This window comes from Meleagris gallopavo, chromosome 3 (assembly GCF_905368555.1).
Source record: "Meleagris gallopavo chromosome 3, MGAL_WU_HG_1.1, whole genome shotgun sequence".
Taxonomy (NCBI): Eukaryota; Metazoa; Chordata; class Aves; order Galliformes; family Phasianidae; genus Meleagris; species Meleagris gallopavo.
This window is the reverse complement of record NC_139406.1, coordinates 21,720,536-21,736,509: the sequence shown is the minus strand read 5'-3', so window position 1 is coordinate 21,736,509 and position 15,974 is coordinate 21,720,536. Positions and strand designations below refer to the sequence as shown.

At 46.7% G+C, this 15,974-nt stretch overlaps 2 protein-coding genes across 2 annotated transcripts in view; both read left to right on the top strand.

The window, feature by feature from the left end:
- Positions 1 to 1,783: 1,783 nt before the first annotated feature.
- BASP1 (brain abundant membrane attached signal protein 1) overlaps positions 1,784 to 15,974 on the top strand; it is a 48,271-nt gene continuing 34,080 nt past the window's right edge. The window contains exon 1 of the mRNA XM_085220424.1: positions 1,784 to 2,000. The gene's annotated coding sequence lies outside the window, so the exon portion shown is untranslated. The remainder of the gene's footprint in view (positions 2,001 to 15,974) is intronic.
- LOC146544633 (uncharacterized) overlaps positions 2,007 to 15,974 on the top strand; it is a 41,239-nt gene continuing 27,271 nt past the window's right edge. Inside the window, exons 1-2 of the mRNA XM_085220423.1 lie at positions 2,007 to 7,187; positions 7,491 to 15,974. The exon at positions 7,491 to 15,974 is cut by the window's right edge and continues 27,271 nt beyond it. Coding sequence (XP_085076549.1) covers positions 2,030 to 3,079 — 1,050 coding nt within the window. The 5' untranslated portion in view covers positions 2,007 to 2,029 and the 3' untranslated portion in view covers positions 3,080 to 7,187; positions 7,491 to 15,974. The remainder of the gene's footprint in view (positions 7,188 to 7,490) is intronic.

Genomic DNA, 15,974 nt, shown 5'->3' with positions numbered 1-15,974 from the left:
GGGATGCGGGGTAAGGGGCGGCCGCACCGCGTCACACCTAACGCACTGCGAGGAGCCGTCGGTCAGAACCAGCTGCGTCCAGATGGAAGAACGAAGGGGTGCTCGGGGTTGGGTTTGTTCCCCCGTGGCAAAGATGGAAATGTGACAGTCGGTGCCGCCTGGGAGTCAGAAGGGGCTGAAAGGCTGAAGGGAGAGAGAGGTGACGAGAGGTGACGGGGCTGAGTGACGGAGGAGGCAGGGGTTTGCCATAGCGGCAGCATGGGTTCAGGACAAACAGCTGTGCTGCACGGGAGGACCGGGACAGAGCTACGCGGCCAGAGCTCCCCATCCTTTGTCAGATGTTCCGTGCTTTTTCTTCCTTCCTGATAGCGACCTCCTCCTTCATTCCCTGCACACGGGAGGAGAAGCTGCTGACACCCCACACATCTCTGGTTAGGACAAAAGAATATCCAAAGGCAGATTTAAATCCCCGTGGTTTAGTGGGAGAATATTGGCAGTAGGTGGATGGTTGGACTGGATGATCTTGCAGGTCTTTTGCAACGTTGGTGATTCTATGATTCTGTGATTCTGTGATTTGGGGACCCACATTTGTCTAAATTCCAGGTCAGGCTGGACGGAGCTCAGAGCCACCTGCTAGACTTGTGGATGTCCCTGTTCATTGCAAGGGGATCAGACTAGATGACCTCTAGGGATCCTTTCCAACTCAAAAGATCCTCCGATTCTATGAAATCGATCACATCTATAGGGTGTGTTCATGCAGGAAAGCGGCAAAGGGAGCGTTGGATGCCTTCCGCATTTGGGCTACGTGCATTCAGAGATCGCTGTCCCCAGAGAAGCACCCACACCCCGAGCTCACGGCCCTGCAGCACCGCCCGCTTCTCCCCCTCTGCCGCATCGTTCCACGCCGCTCCCGTGGCAGTGGGGCGATGGCGTGGCCCCGCCCGCCGGATCCGGCACGCCTAGTGGCATTGCTGCCTTTTTTGTATGTGTGTGTATGTGTGTCCCGTTTCTTCTTTCCTAGATTACCCAAAGTCACTCGGCAGAGCTCGGGCAGGTGTGGCACACTGCGGGGCGGGGATGCAAAAAGAAAAAAAAAAAAAAAACAACCAAAAAGAAAAAAAAAAAGGAAAAGAAAAAGGGATAAAAAGGGCGTGCCGAACCGCAGCGCACCGCAGCGCAGCGCAACGCAGGCGGTGCCGCCCCGACGCCGAGCAGGGGGCGCCCCAGCTCCGCGCATCGCCATGCGGGCGGGGGCCGAGGTGGCGGGGTGGGGGGAGCGGTGCGGCGCCGGCGGGGCTGGGGAGGGTGGGGGGGCCGGGGGCAGCGCACCTCGGGCCCCGGAGAACTCCGTGCCTCGATACCCGGACCGCGTCCCTCCGTGTCCTGCCTTTTGTTCTGCGGCAGAGAACCTCTTGTACGGGTTCTCTCGTGGGGGGATCTGCAGCCCCTCCACCCGCCGCGGCTCCCAGCTCCGTAGGTGGGGAGGGAGAGTGGAGGGGCAGCGGAGAGCTCCGCACCGCCGCGCCTTTCAGGAGCCGCTCCCTGCCCCTCTTCGACGGCACCGTCCTCCCCGAGATCGCTTTATTTTCGGGGGGAGATGGGATATATAAGGCTGCAAGATGCGCGTGCGGCCCCCCCCTATTTCACATCCCGGCCCCGTGCGCCCCCTACGCGCGAGCGCCGCGCAGCGCACCCCTCTCTCCCCTACCCCCGCCCGCCGGGCCGGGAAATAAATAAATAAGTGCGTGTGGCTTTTGAACTGCCCACAGACTGTCACAGGGAAGGGGGGAGGGAGGAGAGAGAGGGAGGGGGGAGAGAGAGAGCGAGAGCGAGAAATGCAGAGGCAGCAGCCGCGGTAGCGGCGGCAGTGCTCCAGCAGCAGCGCGAGGCACTCCGCGCCCGGCGAGCGAGCGGCAGCCGCAGCGCACAGCGGCTCCGGGCTGCGCGGGGCGGGCGGCAGCGCGGCACAGGCACAGAGAGCGGCAGCGGCAGCACGCGGGGTAAGGAGCGGCGCGACCCGCGCGTGGCGATGGGCAGCGGAGCGGGGGGCTTCGAGCCCGCCGTGCTTTATCCCTCCCGCCCGGTGCGGGGATGCGAGGGGAGTGGGGAGAGCGGTTCCTCGAGAGATGGACGGCGCCCGGGAGCGGTTTCGAGGCACACAGCGGACCGAGGGCGATGCCGTGGGGTTTTAAATGCCCGATGGCGCTTTCTCGGGATGGGGGGCGGGGGGCAGGAAGGGATGGGTGTGGTGGGAACGAGAGGGTTTTGCGCCCGATTTCTTAACAATGAGCGGAGAAAACCCGCAGTCTCAGCGCACCCCCGAATCCTACGGTGGGAGCTGGACGCGGGGCGGGGGGGGTTCCTTGTGGGGGCGGCAGCGCGATGGTTCCCTGCCGGGCGGGACCTCCCGGCACCGGGCGCGGGACGCGGCAGTGGGTGGGTGGGGGTATCGGGGTACGGGGGGCTGCGCTGCCCCAGCGCCCGGCTCCCATCCATGAATATTCATCGAGCGCCTTCTTCTTCTCCCTGGAGATTCCTCTTCACCGTTTTTCATCCCTCTTCCCCCACTTTTCCTCCCCACCTTCCCCAGGAAGCCGCACATCCCCAGCACCTCGCTGCCTTCTCTCCTCCGTCTCTCCCCACGAACACGCGTGTCCTCGCCCCGCTGCCGGGCACACGCGCCACATCCCCCTGCCTCGACCCACTGCCGCGCGGGGGGGGGCCGCCAGCGCCCGCTCCTTTGTCTCTGCCCGGCGCATGCGCGGGGCGGGGGCGCGGAGCCCGCCCCGTCGGGGATCGGGCCCGGGATGGAACAAAGCCGCCCCCCACAGCCCCCGCCCCCCCTCGAGGGACCTGGAGGGACTCCCCCCCCGGCTCCTCGCCGCGCTCCGGCCCCGCACGGGGCAGTGGAGAGATGGTGGAGCTTCCCCGCGCCCCCCAGCCCGCTCCCCACCCGCGGTGCGCATCTCGCGCGGCACTGCCCGCTATTTCCAAAAGCCCCTTCTCTCTCTCCTCGACCCCGCAAAATAACCCTTCGGCACCGAAGGAAAATGGGGAAGGTCCCCCTTCCTGGACCTAGGGAGCCCCGTCGTCCGCGCTCGGGTCCTTTCGGCGGTGTTTTCCGCGCTGCGGTTCCACCCCGCGTAGCGATGCGGCCGCGCCAGGGGGAGCCACCCGTGTGCCCACAGCCCCCGAGCATCCCCCGCTGCCGGGAAAGGGGGGCTAGGGAGGGACGGGAGGGGGGGGAGCTCTCCGCAGGAAGATTTTCTCAGTGCGACATCTTGGAATCTCTTTTGTTCGAATGGTTGCGTCTCGCTATCGGCGCTACTGCTTATCCTTCCTCCGCCCCATTGGGTGCCCCTGCCCCAAATTGAGACACGTGTTTCTGTGTGTGGTGGGCATTCTGCAGCCTGCTGTAGTGGGGTAATTTTGTCAGCGAATGGCTCGTCTGTTTCCGATGAGAGAAGTGATGTTCTCATCAAGCGTAGAGATGACAAAAGAATGGTGCGAGTGGGCTCCTCATGAGGGTGGCCATGGGTTTGACTGCTTCCCCTATGAACACTAGTCAGGTTCTATAGATGCCTGAAATGCAGAGCAATGAGCTTCTGGCTCCCAGCCCAGCCCTCAGCCTTCCAGGTGGCCATCTGGATTACCTGCCTTAGGGAACCTGCTTTAGAAGGCTGTTGGATTCTATGATCGCTGGAGGACCCTTCCAACCCCCATGGTTCTGTGATTAGCTGGAAAACACCCGCCCCAAGGCCTCAGGTTACGATCCTTCTGTATTCTCAGCTGAAGTCACTCCTGGAGCCTTCACACACCCCAGTGCCACCTCTCTGCCTGCTGGGTGCAGCCCAAGCTCCAGACATGGGTTTGGGGTTAGGAATGCCATGTGGGAGCGATGCGGCAACTACTGCTGCTGTGCGGCAGTCCCGAGGAGATGCTGCCCATGCAGCCCCTTTGTGTCCAGGGGTGTCAGGCATCAGAGAACTGCCCCGAGCTTTCACTGGGGTGGGAGGGAGAGGAAAAGGCGGGGGGTGACCAAAGGGCTCGGCACTGCTGTTCCTGCTCATTGTCTCACGGAGCGCCACGCGAGTGAGCAGCGTTGCTTTGTCATCTCTGTGCCGGTGGGACTGTATGCCGTGAATATTTTCTTTAGCGGGGCTGTTCGGGTTTCGCTGGTGCAGAGCACTGATGTTCTCTGGATGGAATGAACCCAAAGAGATGGGAAATTCATGGTGGCTCTGCCTGTTCTTGTGTCCTCCATGTATGAGACAGCCGATTGTGTAATTGGGGGATTTGTTACACGCCGCTGCCAAGAAGCAATCACACAGCCCTTTCTTCTGCTGATAGGAATCTCTGAGAGTATCACATCCAGTTAAATGGAATCAGCATTAGAACTGGTTCATCTACTGGTGCTGTTGGTACACGAAGCAATGATTTGGTGTTGGCTTTTTTCCCCCCTCCTCTCTTTCCATCCTTCTTTCCAATTGAAGTACAATAGCCGCTGCTTTAGGAACATGGTAGTAAGAGATAGATTTGTCTCTGAGCGGACATACCTTTGGAACATACTCCTCCTTGAGATTACAGAATCTCTCCATAATTTCAAAGCTGCCACCAGAACTGTCCTTAAGCATTTGTCTGTTTTGATCCTTCAACATGAAGTCTCTGCAATAAATTGAATTTTCCGAGCGAACCCTTTTGTATGCGTGCTGTGTTCCAACGAGAGCTTTGCCCAATGCAGTGAACCACGAACCACAGAAGGGCAGCTTGAGGCTGAACGAGGCTCAGTCCTTGCCTTGTGCTGGCATCCACACGTGGACAGGGCACACGGAGCTGGCACAGCGCAGGAGCTGCAGGGCAGAACCAGGCATTGCCGTGGCATCGTGGGAGAACTCTGTGTGGCTGTGTTTGCTGGGGTCTGGCCACCATTTGGCTGCTAATGATTTGGAAATTTGATGAAAACAAGAACTGTGGAGTATTTCTTTCTGGGAATGCTCTATTTGTGCGTACGGATTTGTACGACACCCTCGGTGCTGACATAGGTCTGTAGATGTGAATGTAGCATCCTTAGGCACACTGCAGATTTGATGGTTAACGCCTCAGTTCTCCAAGTAAGAAAAGTGGGTGCTATTCAAATGTAACACAGATCTATTTAGCCATGGTTGAGACCCCACCTTCCTTCCTACAAAGGCCATTTTGAACTTCTACATCCATCAAGACAGCTTCATGAGTAAGGAAATAAAGCTTAGGAGGGGCTAGGGTTTGTTTCTTCTGTCAATCAAGAATGACAGGAATGAGGTAACAACTAGAGAAATCAAAGAAATTCCTGAAATCATTAGAGACTTGAAAATAGAAACCATATGCGGCATAATAGAGGTTTCATGCATTAGTAGGAAATGCTTTCAAGATTAACAGAAGTGCAGGGGGATGGAAGGGGAGAAACACCTCGTGTGGAATGGAGAGAGCTTCAAAGTCTTCTCTGCAGCATCTCGTATCCCACAGCTGTCCTTAAAGCGCGATGCCTGCTAAGCCTCTTACTTCAAGATGGAGAGATGTGATTATTATAAAAATGTAACCGTTGGTTATGCGATATGAAAATTCATAAGTTCAAAATAGAAACCAGTTGATAGAGATGGTTCCTCAGACATGAAAGATTCCCAACTTGCCACAGTCTAAAGAAGAAATCCTTTGACACACCAATAAACGTAAAGAGATACTGATTTTTAACATGTGTGGAATGGTCATGTTTCGCCTGGGGGCAAGATGTGTAGTAACTCCCTCTTAAGTACGGTTAAAGGAATTTAAGTCTGAGGAAACAGTTTTATTAATAAAACCCTTCTGTCTTAGGATATAAATCGGAGGCAGATCTCTTTTGATGTGTTTGGCGTTGTGTTCTGCAGAGCAGAACTGAAGCAGCCTGCATCGCTGACCCGGCTTTGCAGGGTGTTGGCTGCCAAGCTCAATGCGGTAGTGCTGAGAAAGACACATGCTTTGGGGTCACGTGTTGCATAGTTTAGGGTTTAGCCTGGTAATAGCGCCACAGGGATTTACTTTATTTTATTTTTTACCCTGCAGGAATTTGAACGTATTTTCAGAAGATATAATTTTATGAGCAATTCCCTAACTGCTCTTCAGAGCGGCATCCATTTGGGACTTAATGTAAATTGTTGGGCTGTGGTACGAGCTTTGCTTTGATGAATGACTTGCTGAATGTGCAGTAAGACTGGGCCTTAACCTGCTACCTTTTGCTGCTTGCAGAGGTACGTTGATGGAGACTTGCTCATGAGATCACGATGCTGCTTGTAATACCTACACAATGGCATCAAGAGGTTATGAATACAACATTGAAGTGTAACTTTTTACTCTAGGCAAAAACCAAATGTCTGCAGTGGCAAAGCTTCCCACAGGATTACTTTTAATGGCAGAAGTATCTGCCCTCATGACTTTTTATGACAAATGGAAGCTGCTCCTGTTCAAGTAGTAAAATCAGAGAGCTGCTGGCCATCTTCTGTTCCAACAGTCCTTAAATGCTCAATGGTATGCAAAGGCTAAAGCCTGTTTTGTCAGATTATTTTCTGCTCTTACTGTTTTCCTTATGAGATTGGCTGCTAAAGGAGAGGCTTACACTCAAAATTACAGCTTGCCTTTATTAACTGTTTTAGGATAAAGCTGATGGTCACACAGCAGAATGCTGTACAAATGCATCTGCCAGATATTTAAGATGGTTGCCGAACTATGGAGAAGAAATGAAGCCGTGTTAGAGAAAACAAAGAACACATCAACAATAATAGAAATGATACGTGTCTCACTATCTCACTACCTGAGGGAAGCACACACAAAACAAGAGTAAATTATCATGTGGAAAGTTGAGAAAACCCACGGTTAAAAAAGAACATGCAGGAGAGTAAAGTCATGACAAACACTTTGGTACAGCTGTTTATCCAAGATAGGCTGGAGTTTGAGAAATGCTACATCTGCTTCCTGTAATCACAATTACTCAAATCAGTTAAACATGTCATCCTGGGAGAAAACCAAAACAAGTGAAAAAGCAGGCTGAAGGTGGTACAAAACTAGGAGTCTGCAAATCGGGAGGATGAAACCTGTCACTGCTAGACATGGTGCTCAGGTGATGGTGGCATTCCCCACTACTATGCAGTTTCCTGTTGCTTGTACTTCAGCCAGCATTGGTAAGTGCATGACTGACTGCTGATAGTGGTTGCACTGAGCTGGTGGGAGGAAATAAATTCAGTGAGCTCTGGGATGGTGAAAGCAGCTTTTCTGGTATCTTGCTTTCACAACAAAGAGAAATAGGGAAGATGTGCTAGCTGCTCTAAACAACAGGTTTCTCCAGCAGATAGGCCAGGAGAGTGGAGTTGGTTCTCCAGCAGCACCATTCAGCCTGGTGTGCTTGCTGTGCACCTCTGGGAGCAGCTGGCCTCACTGCGGGGTGTGCAAGCGAGCTGCTCGCTGACTTTTGCTTTCTTTTCCAGATCTAAGAGGCCTATGAAGGCAGGGAGACAACAGGTTTCCAAAGACTAAAAATGAAAATCTGGCCAGACTTCCCAGCTTCTTCCATTCCATCCTTTGCTTGAGTGGGAGTAGAACACAGTGAGGTTCATAGCTTTGTTTCACTTGGAGCTTTCACTAGGAGCACATATAGTCAGCATGGCCTCCGCAGTGTCTCTGAGTGCTTGGGATAATCTGTGAGCCTCTACTTCACGTGCATAAATTAGTGGGCTGAAGCAAATGTGGTGAATTTTCCCTCATATGATGCAGCTGGGATATACTCTGCATAACTTCAACATTTGTAGCCAAGAGTATCCTGGTGTCTATAGGACATAAGAGGTCAAGGAGCATGTGAAGGAGTTTTCTTGGCAGACAGTGTTTTCTGTTGAATCTGATGCCATTCATGGATACAGATTTTGGTAAGAAAGACTTACTTGTTTTCTATTCCTATACTGTGCCTTTCTCCTTTCCTGCCCTCAGGGATATTCTTCTTGAGGAAAACCATTCTACAGTGCAGATGTACCCTTTCTAAGCCGCTTGATATTCCATCAGTATTATAATTGCTAAAATAATCATTTTAGTGTTATCCTCTTTGCCCACCTCCCTAAGTGATATTTAGAAGAGCATTCAGCTTTCTGCATAGTGGCTCAAGCTTTACCTCCAGTTGCTTTGAACTGATGACATTGCCTTTGTAAATGATATTTTCAGAACCAATCTAAGTCAGTGCTGCCCTATGCATTTAAATACAATAGCTCACCTGCAGATACTCTTTTCTGGTGTGTGTAGCATTAAAATCTACAACAATGCTCAAGAAAATGAACATAATAGTATTTTTTTCAGTAAGCACAAGAATAATTAATAGATTGCTGGAAGTTCAACTCTGGAAGTTCAACTCTCATTCTTTTCTCTGGACAAGGCAGCTAAGGGTGGATTCATGAATAAACTACTGACAGCAATGGCAACAAAAGTGGCACTCCTCAAGATCTCTCATTCCTGGCCAAACAGTGCAGTGTATTGGCAACCCACAAAGCCATAATGTCTTGAAAGTGTCTTCAGTTCTGAGGTAGCTCCTGTTACTAAGGGTTCAAACTACACTGCAAATCACCTACAGGTATTTGTTCTTGTAAACATCTCTTGAAACAATGCTGTTACCAAGGCGTTATGAAGGAAAGCAAACGTATTGAGTCAACAAATGACAAATATAATGGATCCCCCTTGCTCAAAAAAGGCTAAACATTATGACATTATGTACTTGCCACCTCCATTCTGCTACAGAGTTGGTACATGGAGGATGGTATTGAGGGAGATTAAGTGGCTTCGTGTGCCCTCTCACAGCCACTGACTATGTAAGCCCCTCACAATCTAAAGTACAGAGCTAAGAGGGGAAGAGGAAGGAATGAAAAGTCTCACCAGTCCTGTACTAACAGATTTGTAGTTAAGAAAAAAGTGTATACAGGAGTTTGCTTTGAAATAATGGCAGCAAATTTACAGTTTGAGAACAGAAATATTTATCTCAGCAGCCTTTATTTCCTTTCTATTCAAATATGAAGCCCTTTTGCACACTTGCTTCTGGTTAAAGAAGCCACTCCATATATTTTCTTATAGAAACACTGCATTATCCCTTATGTACCTCCATACATACCATGTCTTTCTAAATGTGTTGCAGTAAAAAAAAAAAATCAAATGTCTTCAAGCTAGTACATCTCATTCATATTTTTTTTTTAGCAAACTTTGTTCTTCCTTGTATTCTTGGGGTAGATAACATTTTTTAATTTCAGCTAATCATCACACTGGTTATGTTGGTGTTTCCTTTGACTGTCTTCTCTAGAAGTCTGTATTTTCAGCTGTGAACTAAGACAACGTGTTTCACAGAACATCTTGTTAATCACACGCTAACATGGAACATGTGCAGGTGTACAGAATGCAGTAAGATCTATGCTATAAGATAAAGTGTAATCTCATTCCCTGTCATAAGCAGGAATATGTGAACAGAATGATTTATTGCCAAACTTTAATTTTAAACTCTTAGACTCATAACGTTACAAAACCCCAACTTTTTGCATGGATATGGCTCCTAAATCTAGATTTCCACTAGAATGAGATCATATCAACATGAGAACTTGATCTTAAACAGCATTTTATGCAAATCTTATGGAATATAGACATCTTGGTGCTCTTCCAACCCAAAGCATTCAATCCTTTTAACTTTTTATCACTTGAAAAACATATTCATGTGGTTTCTTCTGCTGACTGGAAGGGAATTAGATTTTTTTTTTTTTCCCTTTTTACTTGATACTTCATTTTTAAGCAAAATGGGCTCAAGACTAAATTAAAAAAAATCTTTTAGCTTGCCTTGCTTGTCTTGTTTTCCAGAGGAACTAGACTTGTTTGATTCTTGTAGGACAAAAAAATTGCTGCAAGATCACAATTAAACTACATCAGTGAGTTGCAAAATCTTCCAAAACACATATTCAGGGGAAATATTTGCTCTTATAATAGATATAGCTCATCTGTCAAGTTGTGGCTTTGCTGGGCAACATATTGCACAAAGGCCAGTAGCTGGCCTGAGTTTCTTCCAGAGAGATACCTTACTTTGGACCCACTTCTTATTGCTGGAAATGTTCATTGTGCCTAGATAATGTATCACATTTATAAATAATAGAGACAACAGCACAATTGCCATGCAAATTCATTATGAATGCCATCAAGATGAGTACCACATTCAGGCTAAATGAATTAAGGATGGCAAATATATACACTTTTTTTTTTTCTAAAGTATAGCTTCGATTTCAAGTATGCTGTTTTTTGGGTTGATTTTGTTGTTGGTTTGTTTTTTTGGTTTTTTTTTGAGTCATAGCAAATTTATGCAGGGCTCCCTGGTCCTGATGTGCCTTTCCAATGCCTCTAGAGCCTGGCTGCAGTCCCACATTAGGCCCCTCATGGCATTATGGTGGTTCTGCTACTAAACTGCAGCACCTCTTGCCTGTTCCACCCTGCTTGTCCAGAAACCTCTCTTGCGAGTAGTCTCAGGGATTCTCCCAGGGAAAAAAGACCTCTGGCCAAATGAGTTGCCTTCATAAAGCAAACACATGAAATGAGACTGTGCATTGAAGTTTCTGTGGTTGGTGGCTTTGGTGGGTCGGTGGCTTTGGTGGGTCTGTGTCTTTGGGGCACACGTGATCTGAAGTACCAGCCATCAGCTGCTGCACTTGCAATGATCATTGTCTCCCTACACTGGAAAGGAGACCAAATACCTAACTTAACTATTACAAATGCCCCATCTCATCTTAATTAATCTAGTGATATGATTCTGCTTCCTTGACCTAATTAGCTACGGAGACAGTTAAATATAACTTTGCGTCTCTCGAACATCTAGCTGTTCGTGGTTAAATCTGCCCACAGTTCCTAAACAGACTGTTTCTACAGCTGGGAATAGCCCCCTGTTGCCCTTCATCTGAAATAAAAAATAGAGGGAGCTCATCTTAATGAATATGGGGGAATAAGTTTACCTTAACAGTACACCTCGTAACTTCCAGTCATCTTCAGATCTCTCATGAAGACAAGGAGGAATCTCTCTGTTCTACCACTGGAGGACTGGGAGGTGATTGTGCTGAATGTAAGAAATGGGGCTGCCAATGTTCAAATAGATAAACATGACTTCAGGCTGCGTGTGGAAAATATTTGTCCTTTGCTCTGTAACAGATGGAAGATGGTCAGTAACCTAGATTAAAATGATAAGAATAATGTGAAATTTATAAATCACTGTAAAAAATAATTTTCTGTGGAAACATTTCTAAGAAAGACTAGTCTGTAGCCACATGGTCAGAATAACCATGAAGAAGATTTTGTTGACCAGTGATGGGCAAGAATACTTCATGTTGTGCTAAATGTTTGCTACCGAAGTAAGAATAAATTTATTTATCACTATCCTAAAATGGACAGTTAAAAATTTCTTTTCATGTACTACACGTTGGACATTTAAACATATTACGTGCATGGGTGATTTGCAACATAAAAGAGAGACACCATTCAAATGGGTGCCTGCATAAACAATGTGAATGATCAATAGGATCTGTGAAGGGAAAAATGAACAAGTTGGTTTTGAGCAGTGTAAAGAAGAGGATAATTATTTTAAGACCAGGTAAATATCACCAGCGAGACATCACTTCAGTGTAAGTCATGAACTTACCAGAGTAAGAAGGGGGATTGTTCACACTGCTTTTGGGGTCCCTGTCAGCCCTACAGTTTGTGGGATGAGGCACACCAGGGACCTTTGGAGTGAGCTTGTGCTGGAGTGCAGGGAAATAAGTTCCATTGAAAGAAAGTCATTCCCAAATGCACCAGTTTATTAGCAGTCTCTCTTAAAATCACAGAATTATAGAGATCAAAAGATAAACTGTGAATACAAAATGCACAAATAAAGCTTTTCTAAAGCAGATACAAAGAGATTTAATTTATTGATTTTGGACAGCACAGGCTGTTAGACAGATCTCTGTTGAGTATTTCCAACAGAATGCTTGCGATGTGCTGTACATTTGAGGCCACTCTTCAGAGGCTGATGTAAAAGAAGGGGAGTAAAGCTTACAAAAATTACCAAGGCTTTTTAGTTCCTAAATTTTATTTCAAGACGATGATATGTAGTCATGTGGGTACACTTGAAACTTCTGCTGTGTAAGCCCAGAATAAAATGTTGTAACTACAGCTGAGAAAGTCTGCAGTGCTGACTGGTATGACACTAGGACATCCTTTGTTACTTAATCTATAGGCTGCAGAAAGGTTTGTGAGGTTGTCCCACAGATGAGTGGAGGATCTAGCTGTGTAACAAAGGTTATACACACACTTTCTCCACATGGCTGCTCAAACTTAAGGGCATAATAACAATAGCATTGAAGGTTAAGCCTGATATAAATTGGGCTCATTTCTAACGAAATCCTTGATGTGTATTCATAAATGGTTTTGAATAGACATAACATTTAGCTGAACAAACACCTCTGCATTCTATTTTGTGTGCAGGTAGGCAGCTGCAGTTGAAGTTCCTGGATCGATACAGGGGCTGCCCGTTCTGCAGCTATTTGGGACTGAGTTTGAAATGAGTCTGCCTCTTGTACCTGAGGGCAACCTGAGATTTGTTTAGTTCCCCTACGTGCTTACTGAAAATAGTGGTGTGCTCTTTAGAAGCGATTGCAGGAGTTGTGTGTATGCTTCTGCCTGAATCAGACTCTTGGCTTGTTGCCCATATCTTGGTGTTACTAGAGATGAGGAAATGCTCACCTTTGTTCGGCTGCTAATTGCCAGATTGCACAGCTCAGTATGGATTGCGAGCCACTCACAACAGTGTGCTGGCATCCTCGAGATGAATGTCTCATGGAGAGAGGCAAGTCTGGGAGCAGAGCTGGAGCTGTGGACTTGATTCCACTTTTCTTGATTATGGAGCCCATCCTTTGATTGTGATTGAGTTCTGCTAATAAAGTTGGAGCTGTGAGCTGCTGGAATTGCAGGTTAATTGGGATGGTTTGAGTGGTTAGCACTGGTTGGGTATGATGCTTTCGTGGGATGCTCATGTTTGCAATCATAATACTCAAGCATTTACCAAAATATTAAATCAAAGCATTTTGTCATCTGTTTGCCTTTCTTCCTCAGTTCTTTTAAGAATAGTATTGATGTTGAAGACAAGTTTCATACTGCCTGAAGAGGAAGAAGAATTATCTTTTTAATCTGCAGAAGTACAATTTTCATGTTGGGTAGGTAGCTCAGAAAAGGAAAAAAATAAAAATAAAAATGCCTTAGGTTAAGATTCTTTTAGTCAGAGACAAAATCCCTGGCACTAGGTCTCACTAATATTAATAAGCTCATATAAATTGGCACAAGGGGCTGAGCAGACTGTTTTTTTTTTTCTCTATGTGAGAAACCAGCCTAGTAAAAGCAGTGTGAGGGTAGGGAGAGTGAACTAGGTGTACCAGGCCATCCTGCTATATCAGGGTTTGTTACAGGGTAGGTAGAGGAGAACATTCTGATGTGTAGTGGGAAGCACTCTCTTGCTTTTCTGCAGCATAACTCTGTACAAGAGCTGCTGAATGAGAACAGTGGACGAGGATGGTCATGGGGTTCTGCTGCTCAAGGTGGGTTGGGGGCAGCATCCTGCATTGGAGTTTGCTGTAGTTCAGATGAGTCTGGTGTGAGTATGACTGCTCTTCAGTATAAGCAGTTAGTAAGCAAAATGAAGCACTGAAAATGACCTACTTCAGGGAGTATGCTCTAGCAAATAGTTTTTTTTATCTTCAAGTATTATGCATATGCCAGTGTTTAAACTCCAGAGCTGGACTGGTTTGTTATAGAGAAATATCTGACATGTATAAACCAGATATGGCTGGCTGGCTTAATTAGTGCACTTCTACAAAAGCCTCTTCTACTTAAGAGACAGGCCAGTGAAAATAAACATGAACTTTAAAATCAACACTCACGTTTGTATTCCAGGACTGGAGTTTTCTTTTGAGACTGCTATCTACCACAGTAGAATTTTCTACTGTAATGTAACTATCCTCAGTTCATAGAGGCTTGAGGTTTATGACCTAAAGTTTGCATAGAAAGCCTGTGGACAAATGAGTGTTAATTAAAGAAAGGCATATATCTCATGCCTATTGGTAACACACCTTGAGGATGCGCCGCAGTAAGAAAACTTGATGCAAAAATGTAGTGTGAACTACTTGAAATTTGGATATACTTAGGTAGATTTTGTAGATTCCTGTGAGGTGCCACATCCTATGCATTTTTTTTCACCAAATGAGAAGTGTAATACTGATAGGAGGAAGGTTTAAATTAAATCCTATCAGCACTTCCTAGTCAAGAGAAGAATAGTTTTGATTTTTTTTTTAAGAGATTTTAATTAAAAAATCTCAGATTTGAACAGGATAATGGAACTGGATGGGAATCTTCCTGTGAAATGTTTTCTGCTGGAAAATGAATTCTTACAGCTCAGCTTCTGTAGGAATAATCATATATATCTAGCTGATATAAAGGTCAACTTACCCAGTTTGGGCTAGTTAATCATTTGACATATATTTAACCCATGTAGACAGCCAAGGTTCAAATTTTTGTTACTAATTCCAGCTGGTTGTTTAGACTTGTCTTCATGCAGCCAGTGAGCAGCATACTCAGCAGACTGTTGTCCAGTCTTGGTTGGGTCAGTCTGAGCCTCTGCTGTTGAAACTGACTGCTCCATGCTCTATAAACTACTGATTGGCAGGAAAACATCTGTGGTCTGAGGTGTTGAACGCTGAGGTTCAGCCTGAACTGGATAAAGAGCTGAAATATCCACACTTATAGATTAAGTGGTTCTCTATAAGCAGAGGGCTTAAACCTGTGGCTATTCTTTGCCTGTCCAACTGCAAAAGCTCATAAAAAAATACCTCAAATGCTGATCTTTTGGGGGACTGGAGTGCTTTCTGCTGTGTAGCTATAGTGCTAAAGCATTGTCTTTGTTTGAATTCATAAATAAAATATGCAGCCCTTCTGTTATTTTGCAGTGTTTGATTTGTAGGAGTTTCCAGAAAGATGTTCAAGTCCCCAAGTGCCAATTGAGTGCCTGGTACTCATCTTAACCAAGGAGCTGGTCCCACTACTTTATACCGGGACAAAATTCTTAGGGTGGAAATTTGAAATTTACGTTTCAAGCTGCAAGATTTTTTACTCAAACGAGATCTAATTCCATCTGTGCTGTTGGATGCTCCTAGCAGCTCCTTTGGGTGTCGTGCTGCGTGCTCCTTCACTCGCTGTTTGCTGTTATTGGCTGGGCTCCTTTGCTTCCAGCTGGTTGAGTGGGATCACCTCAGCCAGGGCTCAGCCAAGAGCCAGGCCAGCTGTGAGGGAAGGGAGTGGGCAGCCGGCCCGTCCCGCTGGAAACAGCAAGCTGTTTGATTTGGCTTGGTTGTATCTTAAAAAATTCCATAAACTTCTGCAAATTAAAAGCAATTGTGAAATTTTCCAGTAAAGTGCCTTTTTGGTTTAAATTCTAATGAGTGAATTTCTGCATTGCCAGAGGTCTCAATCTGCCCAATGATCACTGTATGTCCAAGCTGACAGCACAGTTCAGAAGTGAGTTAAGTCTGGTCTGCAGTGACCATCTACTTCTTACACGTCAGTTTATGTTTTGCATAAAGTAGGACCAAGTCAAACTTTAAGCTTTATTTATTTGTTTAAAGTTATTTTGATTCAGGCAAAGCAAGCACTAACCCTTATGGTTTATACGGCAGTTCTTTTGTTTACATTTGAGTTGAAACTAATGTGTAAAACTCAGGTGTGAGTAGTGTGGTAGCGGTGAGAAAAAAAATGCCTGAGAACATCTGACACTTCTGGACTTGGGCAGGAGCCAAACCTCTGAAGGAATATTGCGATCCTGGCACTGCAGGAGAGCTACAGGAGGCTCACTAAATTCTTTCTTTAATGTTGTCTTTTGATTCATGTATTAAAAG